Here is a 20,329-nt window from a genome sequence, read left to right on the forward strand (position 1 = left end):
AAGAGAGAAATGGGGCAGAGCACAGGTAGGGGTAAGCCCGTGTGTTTGGAATTTTTGAAACACCTTTGAAATACTTTTGGATCAGAGAAGAAGTCATCATGGTAATTAGGGAATGTTGAGACCTGAAAAACACAAAATACTGTACTCCATATCTGGCCTGTGTGATGCAGTAAAATGACACTTTGATGGATGTTGACAGCTTTAAAGTGCTCACACTGAAGGAGAAGTTGGAGATGGATTAGTGACCTATACATAGGAAAATGAGCAAATAAGACAACTTCAGGGACAGTCAACAGCTGTACAAGAAAGAAAAAATACTAGAATGCCACATGAGTCAGCTTGGCTAGCATCTCATGATAATCCAAACACCGGACATGGGTCCTCTAGATTTGCAAAGCCCATGAGCTGAGAGGATTTTTTCCTTTATTCACTGCTCAAGAGCCTGGGATGTCAAAGGCACTCAATAACTATTGTCCAATGAATAAATCTAACCAAAAGCATGATGTAACTACATCAAAAGGGTGCAAGGACAGAACCTGTGAACATATACATAGTGGCAGAGGGGTAAAAGAGTTCAGTCCTTAAATTTTATAGCTGGTAAATAATAGGTAATAAATACCTAAAACTGAAGATTTATGAAATAGCAACAGAAGCATGTGATTTGGAAATAGATGATAAATACTAAGAGCAAAATAACTCAAAAAATAGCAAAAAGATTTGGAATTGGCTATCTCGGGGAAAAGAGAAATGAGCAGGTTGCTTAAAAAAAAAAAAAAAAAAAAGCCTTAGAACATCATTCAGTTGTTCCTCTATGGGCATGTGTAGCAGATTGCATGGTGGCCCCCAAGAAGCTGTATCTATACCCTAATGAACCTATGAACGTGCAGTTTTTTTGAAAAGTGTCTTTGCAGATGTAATTAAGGACCTTGAGATCATTCTGGGTTATCTGGGTGGGCTGCAGATCAAATGAGTAGTGTTCTTATGACACAGAAGAGAGACAGAGAAAGGAAGGCCATGTGAAGACAGAAGCAGAGATTGGAGTTATGGAACCACAGCCAAGAAATGCCTGGAGCCCCTAGCTGGTTTGGCTCAGTGGATAGAGCACTGGTCTGCGGGGGCAGACCGAAGGGTCCCAGGTTTGATTCAGATCTCAAGTTAGCTACCTCCGTTGTAGACTCCTCCCCCACCAGGGCCCTCGGGGCACATGCAGGAAGCAACCAATCTCACATCGGTATTTTTCTCTATCTTTCCCTCTCTCTGGAAATCAAAAATCAATGGGAAAAAAATTTCCTCGGGTGAGGATTTAAAAAAAAAAAATGCCTAGAGCCACCTGAAGCTGGAAGAGGCAAGGATTTTCCCCTCGAGCCCTCAAAGGGAGGGTGGGACTATGGGTGCCTTGATTTGGGGCCTCCAGAGCTGTCCAGGTAAATTCCTGTTGTTTTATTTTTTTTTTATTATTAGTATTTTTTTAAAAATACATTTTATTGATTTTTTACAGAGAGGAAGGAAGAGGGACAGAGAGCCAGAAACATCGATCAGCTGCCTCCTGCACGCCCCCTACTGGGGATGTGCCCGCAACCAAGGCACATGCCCCCGACCGGAATCGAACCCGGGAGTCCCGGGAGTCCCGGGAGTCCGCAGGCCGACGCTCTATCCACTGAGCCAAACCGGTTCTGGCAATTCCTGTTGTTTTAGATCACCAAGTTGGTGGCATTTTGTTACTCTAGCTCTGGGAATTCTAGGAATCGAATACAGCACGAAAAACTGAGGTAAAATAAAGATTAGAACATTTATTGATGTATTTCACCACATTGATTGAAAGAGCAAATAATTAATACAGAAAAAACATTTGATGAAAGTCAACACCTGATACAAAAAAACCAAACCCTTTGCAAAGTAGAAAGAGAATAGTCCCACCTTAACCTGATAAAGGTTTTTAAGCTATACTTAGTAAAAGCAAAAACGAATTCTTGCTCCACTTCTGTGAAATATGTGTGTGTGTGTGTGTGTGTGTGTGTGTGTATATACATCATATATACATAATAAATGTGCTTGCTGTGAAAAGGCAGCATTACACCATTACTCCATTAAATGCGGAGTTTTAAAATTGGGCTACCCCACTCGCTAGTTGTGTGACTTTGGGCAGATCATGTGTCTCAGTTGCCTTAACTGTAAAATGAGGTAAAATGTTTACCGTAAACATCATCCTTAACAGTGAAACCTTAGTCAGGAATGAGACACCATCAGTGCTGCTTCTCTTTGCTCTCGTACTAGATCCTGACCAGAGCAGGAAAACACCACTGCTAGGGACAGCACTGTCCAATGGCTCCTAGGTTGGCAGGGGCTGAACCAGGAGAAAGACTAGAGGTCAGACAATTGAGAGTGAGAAGTAAGAGGCGGGCAGAGGTCAGCCTTAGCAGAGTACAGCCGAGGTCCCAGCACCCCGAGACCCTGGGAGTCAGAGCAGAGGAGAGAAAAGACAGTGGGGACAAGGTGGCTGGGAGCTGACCAGGTTGGTATCAGAGCTGAGGGCAGGGTGCTACCGGGGCAGTAATCCAGTACCCATCCTTGGCATCCCTGGGCAACTATTCCCACAGGGGACAGCTTCATCCCAGCAAAGTTTCCACCTATAACACCTGCACTCATCATTACAAAAAGCTACAGCCTTTATTAAATAAAAAGGAGGCAGGAGACAAATAAGGGAACAAGCCAGAGACCCCCTCCTTCCAACTACACATACTATATACAGACGTACAAACAGACGCAGCTCAGTAAATGACGGACGATTCAGTGGACGGACTGAAGGGCCGAGGGTGGCAATACCCTCCGAGAGTGGGCCCGGACCCAAGGGTGGGCTGAGACCTGGGCCAGAGGCAGACGGTCTGAGGGGTTATGTTTGAGCAGCTTGGAGATGAGGTCCTGGGCTCCCACGGGCACAGAAGGGGGGAACTTCAGGTCCACCTGCAGAGGTAGAGAAAGGAGAAGAAAGGACCCGTTGGTTTCATCCTGGCTGCTTTTCCTCTGACTGCTCGTTCTATTTGGAGGGCTAGGCCCCACAACTACTAGTATGTTCTTCACACTCCCAGCCCCTGACCCCTGCAGCCAGCACAAAGCCCCAGCCAGACCCCTGGGTCAGCCCTCGCACCTTGACGATGCGCCGATAAGTTTCATTGTGTGAAGCGCTCTCAAAGGGGGGGTTTCCCACCAGCAGCTCGTAGCAGAGCACTCCGATGCACCACAGATCCACCTTCTCATTGTGCGTGCGCCCCTCAATCATCTCTGGAGGCAGGTAGTCCAGGGTGCCACACATGGTCTTCCTCCTGGGGGAGGGGGGGCAGTGGGCAGGGATCCCAGAGACAAATGGCCTCTCCTTTCCTAGTTGCCTGACAACAGTGAGCCAAGACCCCAGGATGCACAGGGATGCAACAGACCCTGGTCCGACAGGGCTTGTGGGGTAGCAGTGGGTGAAGCCACAAACCAAAGCCCCAGAGGTGGGTTTATACCCTGCCCAGCATTTCCCAACGGAGGGACGTGTCTTAAAATAATCAGGTGAGAGGGCAACGCTCACCTTAGAATTAAAGGAAAAATTAGAGACAACTTTAATGCCCATCAAGCATGTCCTACTGAAATAAATCACATTATAGCTCTACTCTGCAACAGTGGGAAGCCATTAAAAATGACATGGGAGTATTCTCAATATGGCAAGAGGGCCCCAATATATTGAATAAGAAATCTGGGCAACAAAACCGAGCCTCCTGTTTCTGTAAAGATATTGCTATGTCTGTCTATATATTTACACGAGGACAAACCCCAGTGTTTCTAGGTAACAAGATCCGAACCTCCCGGCCTCACCCGGGGCTGGCCTCCCGGCACAACATACCTCAGGGAGGGGGCGTGTACAGACCAACCAAAGTCCGCGATCTTCAGCTCCCCCTGGAGCCCCAGGAGCAGGTTCTCCGGCTTTATGTCTCTGTGGATCACCTTCTTCTGGTGGCAGTACATCAGCGCGTCCGCCAGCTCCTCCATGATCTGGGAAGGCCAATGACAGGCGGTCAGACCAGGACGGGCCTCCAGCGGCCAGAAGCACTACCCCCCCCAGCCTCAGGCCCACTGTGGGCGTCCCAGGTGCCCACCCCTTCCCAACCGTGGCTGTTCGCTGCTGGTCAAAAGTGCGGCTCTTCTGCAGCTCCTTGTAGAGCTCCCCGCGGGGGGCATACTCCAGAATCAGGTAGATCCTTCGCCGGTCATAGAAATAGTTGTAGAGACGCAAGATGTTGGGATGCCTGGGAGGAGAGACATAGAGGCCTCAGGACACATCCGGGCATAAGGAGATGGGGACGATGACAGGTCCCGTACAGGTCAAAGTTGGACCAGGCTGGGGACACCAGGGCTGGAAGTGGCAAGGGAGAACTGGAGACAGGCCTCTGGGTTCAAGGCTCTGGCTGCAATAGAGAGCTCAGTGGGGCTACGTGGCCACAGCCGCAGAGAAAGCGGTCCGGATGAGGTGGGGCTGAGAGGAGCTGGGGGGCGGGGGGCAGAGGGGCTCTGGCGCCGAGGGCAGTGACCATACTGTAGATGGGCCTGGATTTCGATCTCCCTGCGAAGCTGGTGCTCCACACCCTCCTTCTCTATCTGAGACTTGAAGAGGACCTTGAGCGCCACGATGAAACGGCTTTTCTTCTCCCGGGCCAAGTACACATTTCCAAACTTGCCTTTGCCCAGAGGACGCCCAATCTCAAAGTCATCGATCGTGAAGGACCGCCTGATCAGAGAGTGGGGGGAAGGCACCTGAGCAAGGGTGTGTGGGCCACCTGAGGCAGGGGTCCTCAAACTTTTTAAACAGGGGGCCAGTTCACTGTCCCTCAGACCGTTGGAGGGCCGGACTATAGTTTAAAAAAAAACAAACTATGAACAAATTCCTATGCACACTGCACATGCCTTATTTTGAAGTAAAAAACCAAAACGGGAACGAATACAATATTTGTATTTGCATGTGGCCCGCGGGCCGTAGTTTGAGGACCCCTGACCTGAGGTGTCTGCCTTCTCTCTGCTCCTCAGCCCCGCTTCTCTCCCAAGGGAGCTGAAGATAGGTCAGGCTTTCCGGCCGCATCCCTGCTCCTCCTGCCCTCAGCTTCCACCTCTCTCATTTCCCACCTGTTCCCTGCCCCACCCTCACCCTTGCCACCCCACGGCTTGGGCACTTACATTAAGTTGGGTGTCCCATTGCTGTTCTGGCCAGGGGCAGCTAAGAAAAGAACCGGTACGTTGAGGCTGTCCTTTAACATTTTCATCCCTGCACCCTCCCAGACTCGAGTCCCCTCAGGCAATCCTCTTCCCCGAGTCCCAGTTACCTGTGGGCTGGGCATTGGAGCGGCTCATGAGGACGAGCGAAGACGGGGTGGTAGGGTCCTTCTGGAGGACTCTCTGGGGCAGGGTGTTCAGGCCACACTGAGCCTGGGAAGGAGCACAGGGGGCTCTGAGGGTGCCTTTGTCCCAGTGACCGGTTTGGAATGTGCTGCAAGCAGCACTTCAGTATTTGCTACGGAGCCACCCCACCCACCCAACCCCAGTTCAGAGGAACAGTGAGACCGCACTATTGCTGTTCAGCCCCAATAATCTGCTCAGAACCCCATATTAATGGGTTATTCATACACAAGCCAAGTCAGCCTAAGATACGGAGCAAAGGACTTACCCCAATACCTAACATTTCACCTCTTGGGCCTGGCCCGCACCACATTCTCAACATGAAGCTGTCCAACCTCTATGGTCCTATTCATAACCTCATAACTTGACCGATTCGCCCAGCTCTCCACCCCCCGGGGCAGTAGGAGGCTGGGGTAATGAACATCCATAATTCAAGGAGTTTTAGCACAGAGACCTTCTCAGTCCCCTAAAAATCTCAGTTCAACCCTGGCCAGTGTGGCTCAGCTGGTTGGAGCATCATCCTGTACACCAAAAGATGACAGGTTCAATTCCTGGTCAGGGCACATACCCAAGTTGTGGGTTTGATCCCTGGTCCAGGGCATGTGTGGGAGGCAACCAAGAGACATTTCTCACATAGATGTTTCTCTCTCTCTCTCAAAATCAATAATGAGATGCACAAAAATGTCACAACAGCTTAATTCATAACAGTCAAAACCTGGGAGCGACCCAAATGTCTACCAACGTGTAAATAAACAATGGCATAGTCACATTAACAGACCACTCCTCTGCAATGGAAAAGAATGAACTTCTGAAATATGCAATAAAAATATATACTATACCATTTATTAAAAACATTTTTTTTTTTAAAAAATCTCAGTCTATTAAGGCTTGGATAAGGTCCCGGAGGCCTTGAATATTCAGCAAATGTCAGTATTTACCCCTTTGCAACAACAGACTTTAGAGACACTACGGGAATACTCCGATGACTTTGGACCACTTCCCACTTTCAAATTCTGGGAAATATACAAAACTGTCTTTTGGGAGTGACCATTGTAGAAGTGACAGTGGTTTCTCAGTCAGCCTCCACTCTCACAGACTCACTCAGTACTCCATGAGGGAGGGAGCTGGTGGACAGGGCGGCAGGTGGACCCTCCAGGATACCCAAGCCCTACACACATGGAGCAAAGCTTGTGTGACGCCTGCCTTCCTTCCTCCTTTAGCCAAGAGAGGAAGACAGTCTGAGGGGCCCTAAAAGCCTGTTCCCAGGGAACATATGAGTATAGAATTTACAAATATGAATATAGAATTTACAAATAAGCCAGTTGGACAAAACAGAGTCGAGAAATAGACTCACATAGATATGGGAACTGAATATAATAATAAAGGTGGCATTTCAAATCAGAGGGTAGACTCTTCAATGAAAGGTGTTGGAACAACCGGAAAAATAAATCTATTTAGATCCTTATCTCACACCCGTCTTTAAAATAAATTCCAAAACAATTAAGCCTGTTACTTTCAGGACAAGGGTTGGTAATCGTGGCCTAAAGGGCCGACCCTGGCGGCTCAGCCTCAGTTACCGTTTGTATATAACTGGCAGGTTAAGCCCAGAGGTCCTCAGATTCAAGCTGGCAACCCTTGGCGGGATGTGGCTGCAGAAAAGCAGACCAAGTGCCGCCAGCGAACTCTGGGAGCACAATGGCAAAGGAAGTGCCTGGAGATGGCCTTCTGCAGGGTCTCAACTCTCCAAGCAGGAACTCGCCATGCGGGTTGGGGAAGGGGAAGTAGCAAAGCCCTTACCGTTTGCCGGCCGTAGGGCCACGGGTAGGCGTTCTCCTTCTGAGTCATCCTTAGAGGGAAAGGGGAGGAGAGCTGAGCAAAGGGAAACAGAGCCGTGAGAAGCAGAAAACAAGAGGGAGCGAGAAAGGCAGGGGTCGGATTGATTCTATCTGGCCGGAAGCGATTGCCTGGGGCTGGTGAAAGGCAGCGGAGCCGGTCAGCACGCTGACCGCTGCGGGCGCTCCCGGGCGCACCCGGCCGCTGGCCCCGACAGCCCTGCCCTGCTCCACGCCCCACCCCTCTCCAGGACCCTCTCTCTACCCCGGGGCGCACAGTAGCCGGTCGGATGCGCGCCCAACGGACCCCAGATCCCCCTGATCACCAGCCCTCTCCCGGCGCAAAAGGAGGTCTGCTCACCCGAGGCCCGTGGCACAGACAACCTCCCGGCCGTCGGCGAACGACGAATCGCCCCTTCCGCGCTCCCGCCGAGGCCCTTTCAAATCTCCTGCTTTGGCCCTATTGGCCGAGTGCGCCGCCCATGCTCAATTCTCATTGGCTGGTTGTCCAGGGACGTTGCCCATGAGGGACCAATGGAAGCAGCAGAATGAGAGCGGCAGCACGCTCGGGTTCTGCGTTAGGCAGGTTTCCCTTATGCCCCAACCAAATATTCTCATGTCCTTTTTTCTTCTTCTTAATTTAAACCTTTAATATTGCAGGTACGTAGCCTTGTGTGTGTATGAACTGCGCCATTTGCTAAATAAACTACACTGTTCCCAGGGGAATTTAAATGCTACCCTTGGAATGAATGAATGAATGAATGAATGAATGAATATATAAATAATTAAGTAAGTAAGTAAATGCTACCCTTGATATATGAAGTCATCATAGATACTTGGATCTACTTCTGGACTCTTTATCGTTATACTGCTTGTTTGCTTGTGTGTTTATTCTTGTGTCACTACTATTTTGTTCCTTAAAGTCTTCGCTCACATTCCTAATAAGAATTTCCCACCAGCAGACCTTTCTCTGCGTCTCCTGATGAAGGCCACATTGTTTGGACTCACTCTCACTTCTCACCTTCCTGTCACACTCCCTTTTCCTCTGCCCTTTACGACCTCAAATTTCATTGTTGGGTTAAATAAATTCATTTTGGGTCCATCTATGAAATAACTAGTGGATATTTGTAAGTGGTGTTGCCTGTCCAGCACCCTTCCTCTTTCTTCAAATAATAACACCCTAATTTTTCCTGTCTCCCATTCTGTTGTCTGTTTCTGTTGCTGCCAACTCCAAATTCCTAGATTGATGACCTATTGGAGTGGACATTGTGGTTATGTAACCAGCCTCCATTCTCTGAGTGATTCCCACTTCCTGAAAGTACTTAGAATTTTGGGAAAAAGATGTGACCCTATCCCAGGTTCAGGAGTGGACTCTGTTCGATTTATACTAGTCAACACCTTTTCATCCGAGATCATCCAGGATCATGGTCACTAATTCAGGCATAAGCATGTGACCTATGGGGCCATTTACTGGGAGTTTTAGAATTTTCCAGAATGCTGGGCAGAAACTCCTTTTCTCCTGCTAGAGGTGGACAAGAAACCACGCAGCCTGCATTGAAGCTGACGTTGCAGGAGGCAGAAGAGAGACCTGGGCAGAACTAAGGCCTTGATGATATTGTTGAGTCTCTGGATGCCTATTTCAGCACTTTCCTTAAGTGAGTCCAGGTCTCCTTCCCTAATGCACTGAATTAAAATTTCTGTTATTTGCTTTCAAAAGCATACTAACAGACACACATCTACAGGTTGAATGATGCAAAACTGCTGCTAGTTCATCATTTTGGCCTATAAAAATACCAGTTTCATATGATCCAACCAAATGTAAACCAAATAAATCCTTATGGGTTTCTTGATCAGTTCACAATGTTTTTGGCTGCAAGTGACAGAAAACTAAATGAACAATGACATAAACGATAGGGATCTATGTTCTCTTTCATAACAAGGAATCAAAAAGTAGGTAGTTGGCTCAGGAACCAAACAATGGTAGAGATCTGGATTGTTCTCTCTGGGATTGTCTTAACATTTCCTTTATGGTTGCCAGGTGGCACAGTTACTGGGAAAGCAGCAAGGGGGCATGGTGGTAAAAATAGGTGTGTGACAGTTATTTACAGTTGCATTCTGGGGAGCCCATGATTAATTTAAAAAGTCAAAGATCTGTGCATGATGAGGTATCTATAGAGATTTGAGGGTCATGACCATCCTGCTGCAAATCCAGACTTTATGCTGGCCCATCAAACATCCCTGAAAGGCCCAATATCTTCTGACATAATGTACAAGCAGTAATTTAAAGACTCCAGGGGACAGAGCTACTGTACTGGATTTATCAAACGTATTCTACCCAGGCACAATGCCTCACAATAGGTTCTTAGTGTTGGGAAAGCAACAGGGAGGGGTGGGGAATGCGGCCAAGTACATCCTGAACGGTGAAGGGAATACGCGGCACTAGTTGATTGTTACTATATGGAAGTGTAGCCTAAGTATGGACAGAAGCTAGAAAACTAGATTTACATGTGAACTTTACTGAATTGTAAATGTTGGCAAATAAGACACCAAACAAGTCTGTGGGCTGGATTTGGTCAATCACTAAAAACGCCCAGAGCTCTCCTAGACCATAAACCACACTTGCCAACCATGCTTCTCTCCCAGGGCCCCTGACCTTCCCGTAGTCACTCATCAGATGAGCTATGAGGGGACAGCATGCAGCAGGATGTAGCAGAAAGACTATGGGCTTGGGTGCCTCTGGCCTTGCCACTTACAATCTTCATTGCTTGGCAAAATGCTCAATTCTTTTGCGTGTCAGCTCTAACATGGGCATAGTTATAGTGCCTTGCAGGGTTGCTGTCAGCATTTCATGAAGTAAGGTCGCTAAAGCACTCAGCACAGGGCCTACCACAGTAAGCCCTCAATGTTTATCATTATTATGACTTATTATGATTTATTATTATTAATAAATCAGCTGGCCTCAGTGGATGAGAAAAGGATCTTCTTCGTGAGCTAATGTCAACTAATAAATGTAGAAGCAAAGACAGAGTTAGAAACTTACTGTTTTGTATCTCCTTATAAAATAACTAGTGGCCCGGTGTATGAATTCATGCACATTGAAAGGAAATCAATTAGAAGAAATATTTTAATATCGCTATTTGCCCTTTCTCTATAATAAAAGTGCCAACCAAATTCACAATCCACAATGACAGATGGAAACACATGCATGCGATTGGCGCCAGTGAGAGCTTTATATGTATTGCTCATGCACGAGTAACTTAGCCATATATATATATTCTACTTGCTTAATTAGACCTGCTTTCTGATTTACCTAAACTTTTTTCCAGCCCAGTGAAGCACCTCAACTTCTCTTTCAGGTAATTGTCAGCAACACAGCAGTAAATATCAACACAAAGCACATTATTATTGTAGATCACGTAGGGAGAACAAAGGGTAAAATATTTTACTGTAGCAGTGTTTGACTATATTCTGTGCAGTGACAAAACCTGAAGTCATTTTCAAGGTCCACCATTTTTTACTTCTTTCCAGTCGGGTAAGTTTCTAAGCTTTCTAAATCTCCATTTTCCGGCTAATGAAAAGAAAATAGGATTCCACTGAGTCTCCTACCTACCTACTCCAGGACTTCTGTGAGGATCAAATGAGATGAGGCATGGGAAAACGCTTCACAGACATTTGGTTAAAGTGTAAAATGTTTCCACCTGGCTGTAAAGCAAGTTGTGTTTCTGGGCTAAAGAAACTCCAAGGAGGCTAGTCACTAGGGAGAGGAAACCGGGTGTTGCTATGTGAGGTCATTACCTGGTGCTCACAGCCACCATTTCCCAGCCGGGCTGGGCTGTGAGCTGCATTTTGCACCATGGGTTCTTGGCAGAGTTGGTTGTGATTTGGTAGGGTGTCTCTCCGGGGTGGTGGGGCTGGTGTCCCACTTGGGAGTAGCTGAGTGTTGCTTTGTGAGTGCCAGGTCTGTGGTGCCCTTTCTCTGTAAATGGCCAGTGCAAGTCATGGCGGCTCCTGTGTTGAGTGTCTGCCCCCTAGTGGTCAGTGCACGTCATAGTGACCAGTCAGTCCGTTGGACACTTAGCATATTAGCCTTTTATATATAGAGATAGATTAATTCAGGCAAGGTGCTCTAGTCTAGGTGGGCAGCAAGTAGGTGCAGGACTGCCTGCCAACTGCATACCTCACACACCTTCCTTTTTAGATTGCCAGAAATCCTGGGCTGTCGCCTGGCTAAGTCATCAACAGTTCTCAAGTCTAGCACACAACTTCTTCAGAAATGGCTAGGTGATTGTCTGTCTCCATCTGGGCACACGGGGCACAGAGACCACTCTGGCAGAAAGTGGGGCATGAGCTAGGGAGCTGAGCAGAGAGGAGGGTGAGGCACAGATTCTAGCCTGGTCAGGTGGGTGTCTGCTGGTGCAGGTGACCCAAATTCCTCTCCAGCAGTTCAAGCCTTTCACACTAACAAAGGCACTGTTAGTTCAGGAGAGAGAGGGCAAGGAGGGCATTTCCCACTGGGAAAGACAAGGTCAATGGAGTGGCTGGACTGGATCTTTTTGTTTTTGTTTTTCCAGTTTACTGCAAGCAGTAAAAATGCACATGGCTCTGGGCTTTTAGTGACTACTGAGAAGTCTTGTAGCATTTGTGTTTAATAGCATTTTGTTCTACTTCAAGTTCGCATGGAGAGAACATCAGCAGTGATTAAAACATAAAAAGAAATTTTGTACCGAAATCGTGAAAACAAGAAGGCTATAATAGAACAATAACTAATTTTAAAAGAAAACAAAAGAAAGATTGTTTTTGCTTGAAAAAGCAACATAGCCTTTGGGACAGCAGTACATTGAGCAGTACAGCTATGGAGAATCTTTAACCCTGGAGCTGGGGTTTCAGGAATTTATGTCATGGACCTAATTCAGAAGAGACAAAGAAATAAGAATGTACAAAGATGTTCATGGCCACATTTTAAATAGTAACAAGAATAAAAGTGCAGACAATTGAACAACCAACATGTCTACCTTTAGAAGATTGTTTAATACGAAGATTGTTTAATACAGTAGTCCCCCCTTGTCCACCAGGGACAGACTGTCCCCCAGTGGATGCCTGTAACCCCAGGTAGTACTGAATCCTATACGAAGTTTCAATCGCACTGTATGTGCGCGCCAACAGGTGATATTTTGTGGAAGAGCCACACTCAAGGGGCCAAAGAGCCGCATGTGGCTCTCGAGCCGCAGTTTGCCGACCACTGCTTTAGACCATCTCTAGATTACTTATAATACCAAATATAATGGAAATGTTTTGTAAATAGTTGTTATACTGTATTGCTTAGGGAATAGTGACAAGAAAAAGAAAGTCTGTACATGTTCAGTACAGATACAGCCATACAACCATCTTGGGTCTAACTCCATAGTGCATGTCAGCAACACTGTACATCCTATACAGGGAATAATGACAAGAAAAAGATTTGTAAATGTCCAATACAGACATAACCATGCAACCATTGTAGGCCTAACTCTATAGTACACGTCAGCAAAATTGTAGCTTTCTTTCCCTCCAAATATTTTCAATCTGCAGTTGGTTTAATCTGTGACGTGCCGAAACTGGTTTGGCTCAGTGGATAGAGCGTTGGCCTGCGGACTGAAGGGTACCAGGTTCAATTCCGGTCAAGGGCATGTACCTGGGTTGCGGGCACATCCCCAGTAGGAGATGTGCAGGAGGCAGCTGATCGATGTTTCTAACTCTCTATCTCTCTCCCTTCCTTTCTGTAAAAAATCAATAAAATACAGTAGTGGGCCAACTGTGTATGCTACGCACCAGTTAGTCATTTAATAGCTGTCTTGGTTATCAGATCGACTGTTGTGGTATCACAGAGTTTGTGCTCCAATAACCCCTATTGTACTTAATAATGGCCCCAAAGCATAAAAGTAGTGATGTCATCAACTCAGATATGCCAAAGAGAAGCTGTAAAGTGCTTCCTTTAAGCGAAAACGATATGTATATATGTATGTATAGAAAAAAACAGTCTATACAGTCAGCCCTCCATATCCACAAGCTTCACATCCATGGATTCAACCAACAGCAAAGTGAAAATATTTTTAAAAAAAGTTACGTTGTTGCTGACATGCACTATGGAGTTAGACCCAAGATGGTTGTATGGCTGTATCTGCACTGAACATGTACAGACTTTCTTTTTCTTGTCACTATTCCCCAAGCAATACAGTATAACAACCATTTACAAAACATTTCCGTTATATTTGGTATTATAAGTAATCTAGAGATGGTCTAAAGCAGTGGTTGGCAAATCGCGGCTCGTGAGCCACATGCGGCTCTTTGGCCCCTTGAGTGTGGCTCTTCCGCAAAATATCACCTGCGGGGGCACACATACAGTGCGATTGAAACTTCGTGCCCCATGCACAGAAGTCGTTTTCGGCTTGGGCAGTCTATTTTGAAGAAGTGGCGTTAGAAGAAGTGGGGGTACGTTGGCTGAGGTAGACCCCTCAGATTGAGGATGTTTTTAGCAAAGGCCCGCTTAGGAGGACCTTAATTAAGTTAATAACAATACCTACCTGTATAGTTTAAGTTTAAAAAATTTGGCTCTCAAAAGAAATTTCAATCGTTGTACTGTTGATATTTGGCTCTGTTGACTAATGAGTTTGCTGACCACTGGTCTAAAGTATACGGGAGAATGTACATAGGTTATATGCAAATACTACATCATTTTATATACCCTTGAGCATCTGAGGATTTTGGTTTCCCAGGGGATCCTGGAACCAATCCCCCTCAGACACCAAGGGAGAACAAAGTATGATTCACATCCCCAAGGGATAAAGTGGGTGGCACCAGATTTCATTAAGCTACTCAGAGCCGTGAGCTATTTAAAAAATGAATTTTTTCCTGTAATTTTCCATTTAATATTTTCAGACCACAGTTGACTGTGGGTATCTATAACCTTCCTCAGAAAGCAGAACTGTGGAGAAGGGGAAGGACTGTGGTTTACAGACGTCATAGAATATTAGGTGGTCATTAAAATTATAAGGATGATGGAATCATATTTCTATTATAATGATAATTAAAAATACTGGACTGTAAGATTATGGGTATTAGCGGAAGTTAAATCGCCAAATTTTAAACCTGGTTTATCACAATATCTATAAATTACTATTACTTTAAAATTATTCATTATTGTTATGTTCTTTCCAATATAGAACATTTATTTCTAATATAAAATATATATTGCTCCAACTATATTTTGTGAACAAGAATTGGGGCCTATTCATGAACAATTTCTGTGTTAGAATTCCTAAAATATCTATGAGATTAAAGGTATTACTATTGTAATTGCTTGAAACAGTTAAGATGAAAATGAAAGTTCCAAAATTTGTATTTAGGAGAAAATTCAGACACTCTAGTAAAGAAAGTTACAGAAACAAGGAGATTTATATTTTACTTATTTAATAAAACCAGTTTTACAATGAGGTTTATATTTTTCTTATCTAATAAAACCACACCCCACCCCCCCCTTTCCGGAAAATGGTCACTGAATACTTACTAGATACTGTAAACATCTGGCTTGTGTGACCTCGACTCGACTTGATTCGAACACTGCAGACTTCCGATCTGCGGGCAGATGCATGACCACTGCGCCTAGAGGCCGAGAGAGTAAGGGGTTTTGACGGGCTTTGAGAGCAGAAACAGTGTAAGCAACAAGGGGCGGAGTTTACACTGAAAGCCACGCCCCTAAGATTTTGTCGGTTTGATTCTCCGAGCCGCGAGGGGGCTAGATGAGCGCGCATTTAGGAGTTAAACCTCCCCGGGACAAATTGTGCTTAAGCACATTTGGTTTAAGGCCCAATTCTTTTATTTTTTTTAAATTAAATCTTTATTGTTCAGATTATTACATTTGTTCCTCTTTTTTCCCCCCCATAACTCCCCTCCTCCCAGTTCCCGCCCCACCCTCCGCCCTCACTCCCCACCCACTGTCCTCATCCATAGGTGCACGATTTTTGTCTAAGGCCCAATTCTTTAACTGTGAGATACACTGAGCTCACGCAATATAAGCGATTTTATATGTCTTTGAGATTTATTTCTGGGGATAATAAAGCCATTGTAGACTGAGTATAACCAGTCTCTCCTGGGGTAAGGGGAGCGCACTAGCGGTGCAGGGAGCCGAGCCTCTCACACATACGTGCTCCGAAAACAACAGACATTACTTCTACTTTGGCTTCGTTCCCGTCGACCCTTGGCTGCACCCCAGTTCAGATCCGCAATTACTGCACACAGGCCACAACCGTACCGCGGTATCTAAGTCTTAAGTAACACAGAAGGACTGGAAGAACCGTCGGCGTTGGTGGTATAGTGGTGAGCATAGCTGCCTTCCAAGCAGTTGACCCGGGTTCGATTCCCGGCCAACGCAGTGCTCTTTTAAATATTTTTTCCCCCCTACGTTCCTTGAATCTGGCCCCAGTGCCACACACAGACAGTTGCTTAAGGTCACCACTCTCCGTGACCCCTTTTCATCGAGAGGACGAGCTGTCTCTAGGGTGGCAGGTGCAAAGGCGTACGCTGCAAAGTTGCCTCACCCGCTCCCAATTGATCACAGGAGAGAGAATGCTGGTGCTGGAGGCAAGATGATGCCGTCTTCCCCTCCGCTATTCCGCTCTGGTCACCTCCGCACACGCTCTCACACAGGCCCTATGCGCCGCTCTCTCCAGCACCTTCGTCGCAGTCCAGTGTAAGGTGCGAGCGTCTCGGGGCTGCAGCCATGCACGTCTTCTCCATGGAGTAGCACCAAGAGCAACTTGCTCCCAACAACCTCCAACTGCTGCGGCCACCGTACTAAGGACCGCCCTAGGTCCTCCTGTATTTTCCCCCTCTTTCTTTTTATCTCCACCCCAGGGACCAGGATGGGTATTTCTTAAATAAATAGGATTTAAAACAGAATGATGGAAGAAATAAGAAAAGGTACTTCCTTCTCCCCGTCGGGGAATCGAACCCCGGTCTCCCGCGTGACAGGCGGGGATACTCACCACTATACTAACGAGGAAGAAGACGAAGGCCGGCCTTTCCGAAGCATTGATCTGTTTGTTTCACCGAACTCAGCATGGCCAGGTGAGGTTCCTGGGGATTCTGTCCTTTCTATTGAGAAATACTGACGTGAAACCTATGCACATTCCAAACCACAACTGAGCGCGAATCCCCCCAAAAGCAGAAATGTACAGAAGGGACCGACACAGAGGCCTCCAAGGCTGCAGAGACCTGAGATCTAAGTACCTGGGTTCTCGCAAAAACATCCCTGAATAGGTCGCACCCCTTTTTACTATCATCCACAGACAAAGATTGGCCGGCATCAATCAAGCCAAAAGCTGGCTCTGGCAGCTCTGGAGAGGTACCAAGCAGGAAGGAGGAAGCCCATCCTAAGTGTTGCCCAGTCAAGTCCGGAAGTGCCTGCGCTCTTCCTAGCACCTCCTAGCTCGTCAAGGAGTTCATATCGCGAGCTGCTTCTTGCCACAGGAGTGTCCGCTTACAAAAGTGGTCTCTGCATATCCGCGCCCCTCCAAGCCACCTCAGCGTAATTCAAATATCAAACTCTTCGGAATGCCCTAGTCTCCGCAAAACTCAAGGTAGGGCTCGTCCGGGATTTGAACCCGGGACCTCTCGCACCCGAAGCGAGAATCATACCCCTAGACCAACGAGCCCACGCCAAGTGTTAGCCGCAGACGTCTGTAGAAGTTGTATCAGGCTTGCTTCAATTCTCGGGCCACAAGGCTCGGTGGAACCGCCCTGGGGTGCGCTCAGGACCCTTCACCGGGACACTGAATACTCGGATACAAGGGCCTGGGTAACCCTCTCCGCTCCGGGTCCGCGAGCTCCGACTCTCCCCAGGAAATAACATGGGGGAAGTGGAAGAGAGTGGTTTCGGTCTCACTCCCGCGCAGCCCTCCAGGACTGCCCCGAGCACCCCACTTCCCGTTCCCACCAGTCCCTCTCTCGCCGCAATTCCATAACTTGGAGTCTCGAGTTTTCCCGCTTCCGCCCGCCGTCCTCGGATCCAGAGCCCCCGCGCAGAACTTTGGAGACAAAGGTGGAGCTGCCTGCTTGGGGACAATTAATGAGCCCCGAAATCTCTAGGTGAACACCAGTCCCTTATTCTGTCCCTGCATCTGTGTATCCGGGCCGGACCAGCCCCAAGCTGAAGCCTTTTGTCTAGTAACCCATTGTCTTCCCAGACCGTGTGGTAGTGGAATAATTCCTGGGGCCAAGAAGACCTACGGAAGAGGCATCACTGAGATGGCGGGGTGAGGTAGGGAAAATCGGCTTTCCAACCCGCATGAGTGGGGCGGGGCGTCAAGCCTTGAGAACGGTCCCTGACTTCTAACACCCATACCAGCCTGGCCCCAGGGTTTACCCGCCTGTGAGATCAGTTCACTCCTACCCTCCCGTGCAGCCTCCACTCTCCAGTTCTCTCCTAGGGTGACCCAGAAGGAGACCCTCTTACCTGCTGCCTAAGACCCCCAGAAGGTAAGGGCCTGCTTGGTATGGCCCAAAGCCAGTAGACCCGGACGGACTGTTCAATACACTGGCTATGCTCTCACCTGGGGACTGCCAAGAGTTCTGGTAGCGCCTGACGATTCAGCTGCAGGCCATGCGTTCTGCCTTCCCTCAGCTCAGTACCAACTCTGGGGAGTATTCCCAGCAGGATTCGGATCTGTTGGCCACTGGACACCCTGGTAGCATCTCTGAGCTGAACCATCTCGTTCCATACCCCAGCCGTGTGGCCAGGCCCTTCCTAATGGCCAGCCCACAGATACTTTGGTGGGGCCCGACTTCAATGAAGGGTTCAATTCCTCACCCCCCCTCCCCCCCTGCTTTGGGCCAAGGGATGGCGTCCAGACCTTTCTGCCTATCTTCCAAGGAGGTTTAGGCCCTGCCAACGACCTACTTCTTGCCTCCTTCTCCGTAGCGTTTACTTCTACCCGCACCAGCCTCGCTTTAGTGCTCCACAAATGGGCCTGCCCTTCCTCAGGCTCTGGAGACTCTTCTCTACCCACCGTGTCCACAGGGTCCCAGCTCTTCAGCGCCCTCTTGCAAGAAACCAGGTAGTGCTAAGCCAGACCTCTGCTAACTCCTAACACAGAATGCCAGCTTGTGGAGAATGGACGTAACTGTATGTGAAGGGCTTGGTGCGGGAGCTGCACATAGAAGATGCACCCTCCCGCGGTGTTTGGAGGAGCAGGCCTGGCTAGCGCTCCTCCTCCCCCCAGTGCCGGCGGGGTGTGTAGCATCAGCTGAGCAAAGGAAGGTGTAGGAATTCACGGGACTGACAGCTCGACTCAAAAGGAAATCTGGATGCTGCGAGTGCGAAAATGTATAACCTTTGAGTCTTTGAAAATAAAAGCAATTAATGAATCCATTAGGAGACATGGATTCAGCGAAAAAACGGGACTGTTTTCAGACTTAGAGCCAGAGGCACCGCTGGGATTCGAACCCAGGATCTCCTGTTTACTAGACAGGCGCTTTAACCAACTAAGCCACGGCGCCGAAGTCACTAGGAGTGTCTCTGATACTACACTATAGGAAAATACTGTTTGGAGCCTGGCCACATCAATTTCAGACCTAACATTAATTTTGATTTATCAGCTGAGTTTGGCATCAAACATCCATCCATGGAATCTCCATAATGTTGCAAGATTTACGCCAAAAATGCGCCGTTGGGGAGCTTCCCAGAATCGAGGATTCATGTAATGGGAGGATTTCTGAAGCTCAGACCGAAAGTTTGACTTTGGGAAACAGCAATGTGTATTTGGGAGGAGAGATGAGGCAGGGGAAGAAAAAAGAGCACGTAGTCGGCAGGATTCGAACCTGCGCGGGGAGACCCCAATGGATTTCTAGTCCATCGCCTTAACCACTCGGCCACGACTACACATGCACAACTGCCCTGTGTCGGAAACCTTTGTTAGTTCCTATGCCCAGCAAACATCACTATTTTATGGTTCCAGGACTAGGAGCCCGGCGAGAGCGAACACCAGAGCAGGTTACAAATAAGGATCCACCCCTTCGCTCGCGGCTCCGCCTTTCTGGAATCCTTGTCCCCGATCTTCCCCTTCCTGCCACCCGCCTCCAACAACGCGCTCCCAGGGAAGAGACGAGGCGGAAGTCTCCGGGGAACGCTCCCTGCGCCCTAGCTGAGGGAGCACCCTTCCAAAGGTTGAAGTGCGCTTACAATTCGAGTTTTGAAGAGCAGTGGGACCTGTGTTGTTTGCGGTCAGAAAGCAACTGGTTCTGGGAAAGAACTTCCTTGCAACAAAATGAGAAGGGGGAAGAAAAAAAAAAAACAAACCAGTAAGCTGGCCCGTACGGGGATCGAACCCGCGACCTTGGCGTTATTAGCACCACGCTCTAACCAACTGAGCTAACCGGCCAGTAGTGTAAGCTTGGGACCTTGAATCTACATATCTATAACTGTAAATAATGTAGCCAACATTATTAAACAAGGAACTTTTGTGCAGAACTAGCTTTGCTTTCTAAAAGCTTCCCAAATGCTGATTGGAAGTTATCTTTAAAAAACCATAAAGAAATGCCCTCTGAATGAGGTGTGGTCAGGTTCTTCTTCATTGAGTAAGCAGCTCCCAGGGAAGAAATGGGCGAATGCGGGCCAAATATATGAGTATCCCCAACTAATTTGATCCTGCAACCCCTAAGTCTGGGTTCTGACTTAGGAATTCCTACTGGTTTCAAGGTGTGGTTCAAGAATTTGCCTTAGGCCTGACCTATGGGAAACCTACAGCACTGACCACTTCACTGAGGTTCCAGAGGATAGGTTCCTCACATGACTCTTCCAATGTTGGCGCTCCCTCGATTCCACCCTCTTATTCCCATTTGTACTTCCCAACAACTCTAGGCTTGCATACCTGACTTCTTCCAATCTTGCTGACTGACACCATCAGAAATGTTGTCTAACTTGCCTCCAATTCCCCAATGTACTCCCCTTGGGTCTGACTTTTGGTATCATTTCTTCTGCTGGACCAGAGCTCTTAAAACCAATTTTGACATTGGTGGAAAACAAGGATGGAAATGATGGT

The 20,329-nt window shown here is 47.6% G+C and overlaps 1 protein-coding gene and 6 non-coding genes across 13 annotated transcripts; 1 reads left to right on the forward strand and 6 right to left on the reverse strand.

Moving 5' to 3' along the window:
* Positions 1-1,770: 1,770 nt before the first annotated feature.
* Positions 1,771-14,902, reverse strand: AURKB (aurora kinase B). 7 transcript variants are annotated; one of them, XM_036341920.1, is made up of 9 exons: positions 14,800-14,826; positions 7,222-7,293; positions 5,352-5,454; positions 5,206-5,245; positions 4,571-4,762; positions 4,145-4,283; positions 3,881-4,029; positions 3,146-3,320; positions 1,771-2,961 (listed from the first exon to the last, which is right to left on the reverse strand). In XM_036341920.1, exons 2-9 carry the CDS (start codon positions 7,267-7,269, stop codon positions 2,788-2,790), a joined length of 1,020 nt encoding a protein of 339 aa, XP_036197813.1. In that variant the 5' UTR covers positions 7,270-7,293; positions 14,800-14,826; the 3' UTR covers positions 1,771-2,787. The 7 variants fall into 7 exon arrangements, with proteins under 7 accessions (XP_036197813.1, XP_036197816.1, XP_036197815.1 ...); XM_036341923.1 differs by lacking the exon at positions 14,800-14,826 and adding an exon at positions 7,618-7,983 and having other exon boundaries at positions 7,222-7,270; XM_036341922.1 differs by lacking the exon at positions 14,800-14,826 and adding an exon at positions 7,618-7,982.
* Positions 14,903-15,591: 689 nt separating this feature from the next.
* Positions 15,592-15,663, forward strand: TRNAG-UCC. Its single transcript has one exon. It is a non-coding gene; the product is annotated as a tRNA-Gly (tRNA).
* A 558-nt stretch (positions 15,664-16,221) lies between these two features.
* On the reverse strand, positions 16,222-16,293 carry TRNAD-GUC. Its single transcript has one exon. It is a non-coding gene; the product is annotated as a tRNA-Asp (tRNA).
* Positions 16,294-16,873: 580 nt separating this feature from the next.
* On the reverse strand, positions 16,874-16,945 carry TRNAP-CGG. The gene has a single exon. It is a non-coding gene; the product is annotated as a tRNA-Pro (tRNA).
* A 1,769-nt stretch (positions 16,946-18,714) lies between these two features.
* Positions 18,715-18,788, reverse strand: TRNAT-AGU. Its single transcript has one exon. It is a non-coding gene; the product is annotated as a tRNA-Thr (tRNA).
* Positions 18,789-19,088: 300 nt separating this feature from the next.
* TRNAS-AGA lies at positions 19,089-19,170 on the reverse strand. The gene has a single exon. It is a non-coding gene; the product is annotated as a tRNA-Ser (tRNA).
* Positions 19,171-19,595: 425 nt separating this feature from the next.
* On the reverse strand, positions 19,596-19,669 carry TRNAI-AAU. The gene has a single exon. It is a non-coding gene; the product is annotated as a tRNA-Ile (tRNA).
* Positions 19,670-20,329: the final 660 nt, after the last annotated feature.

The sequence above is a fragment of the Myotis myotis genome, unplaced genomic scaffold (genome assembly GCF_014108235.1).
Source record: "Myotis myotis isolate mMyoMyo1 unplaced genomic scaffold, mMyoMyo1.p scaffold_m19_p_17, whole genome shotgun sequence".
Taxonomy (NCBI): Eukaryota; Metazoa; Chordata; class Mammalia; order Chiroptera; family Vespertilionidae; genus Myotis; species Myotis myotis.

Coding starts and splice junctions, on each gene's coding strand:
- AURKB (XM_036341921.1), bottom strand. CDS start 14,883: ATGCATCTGCCCGCAGATCGGAAGTCTGCAGTGTTCGAATCAAGTCGA. Junction 4,030..4,144: donor ACCAGCAGCGAACAGCCACG/GTTGGGAAGGGG, acceptor TGGCCTTCCCAG/ATCATGGAGGAGCTGGCGGA. Junction 3,321..3,880: donor GTACACGCCCCCTCCCTGAG/GTATGTTGTGCC, acceptor CCCCTCCCCCAG/GAGGAAGACCATGTGTGGCA.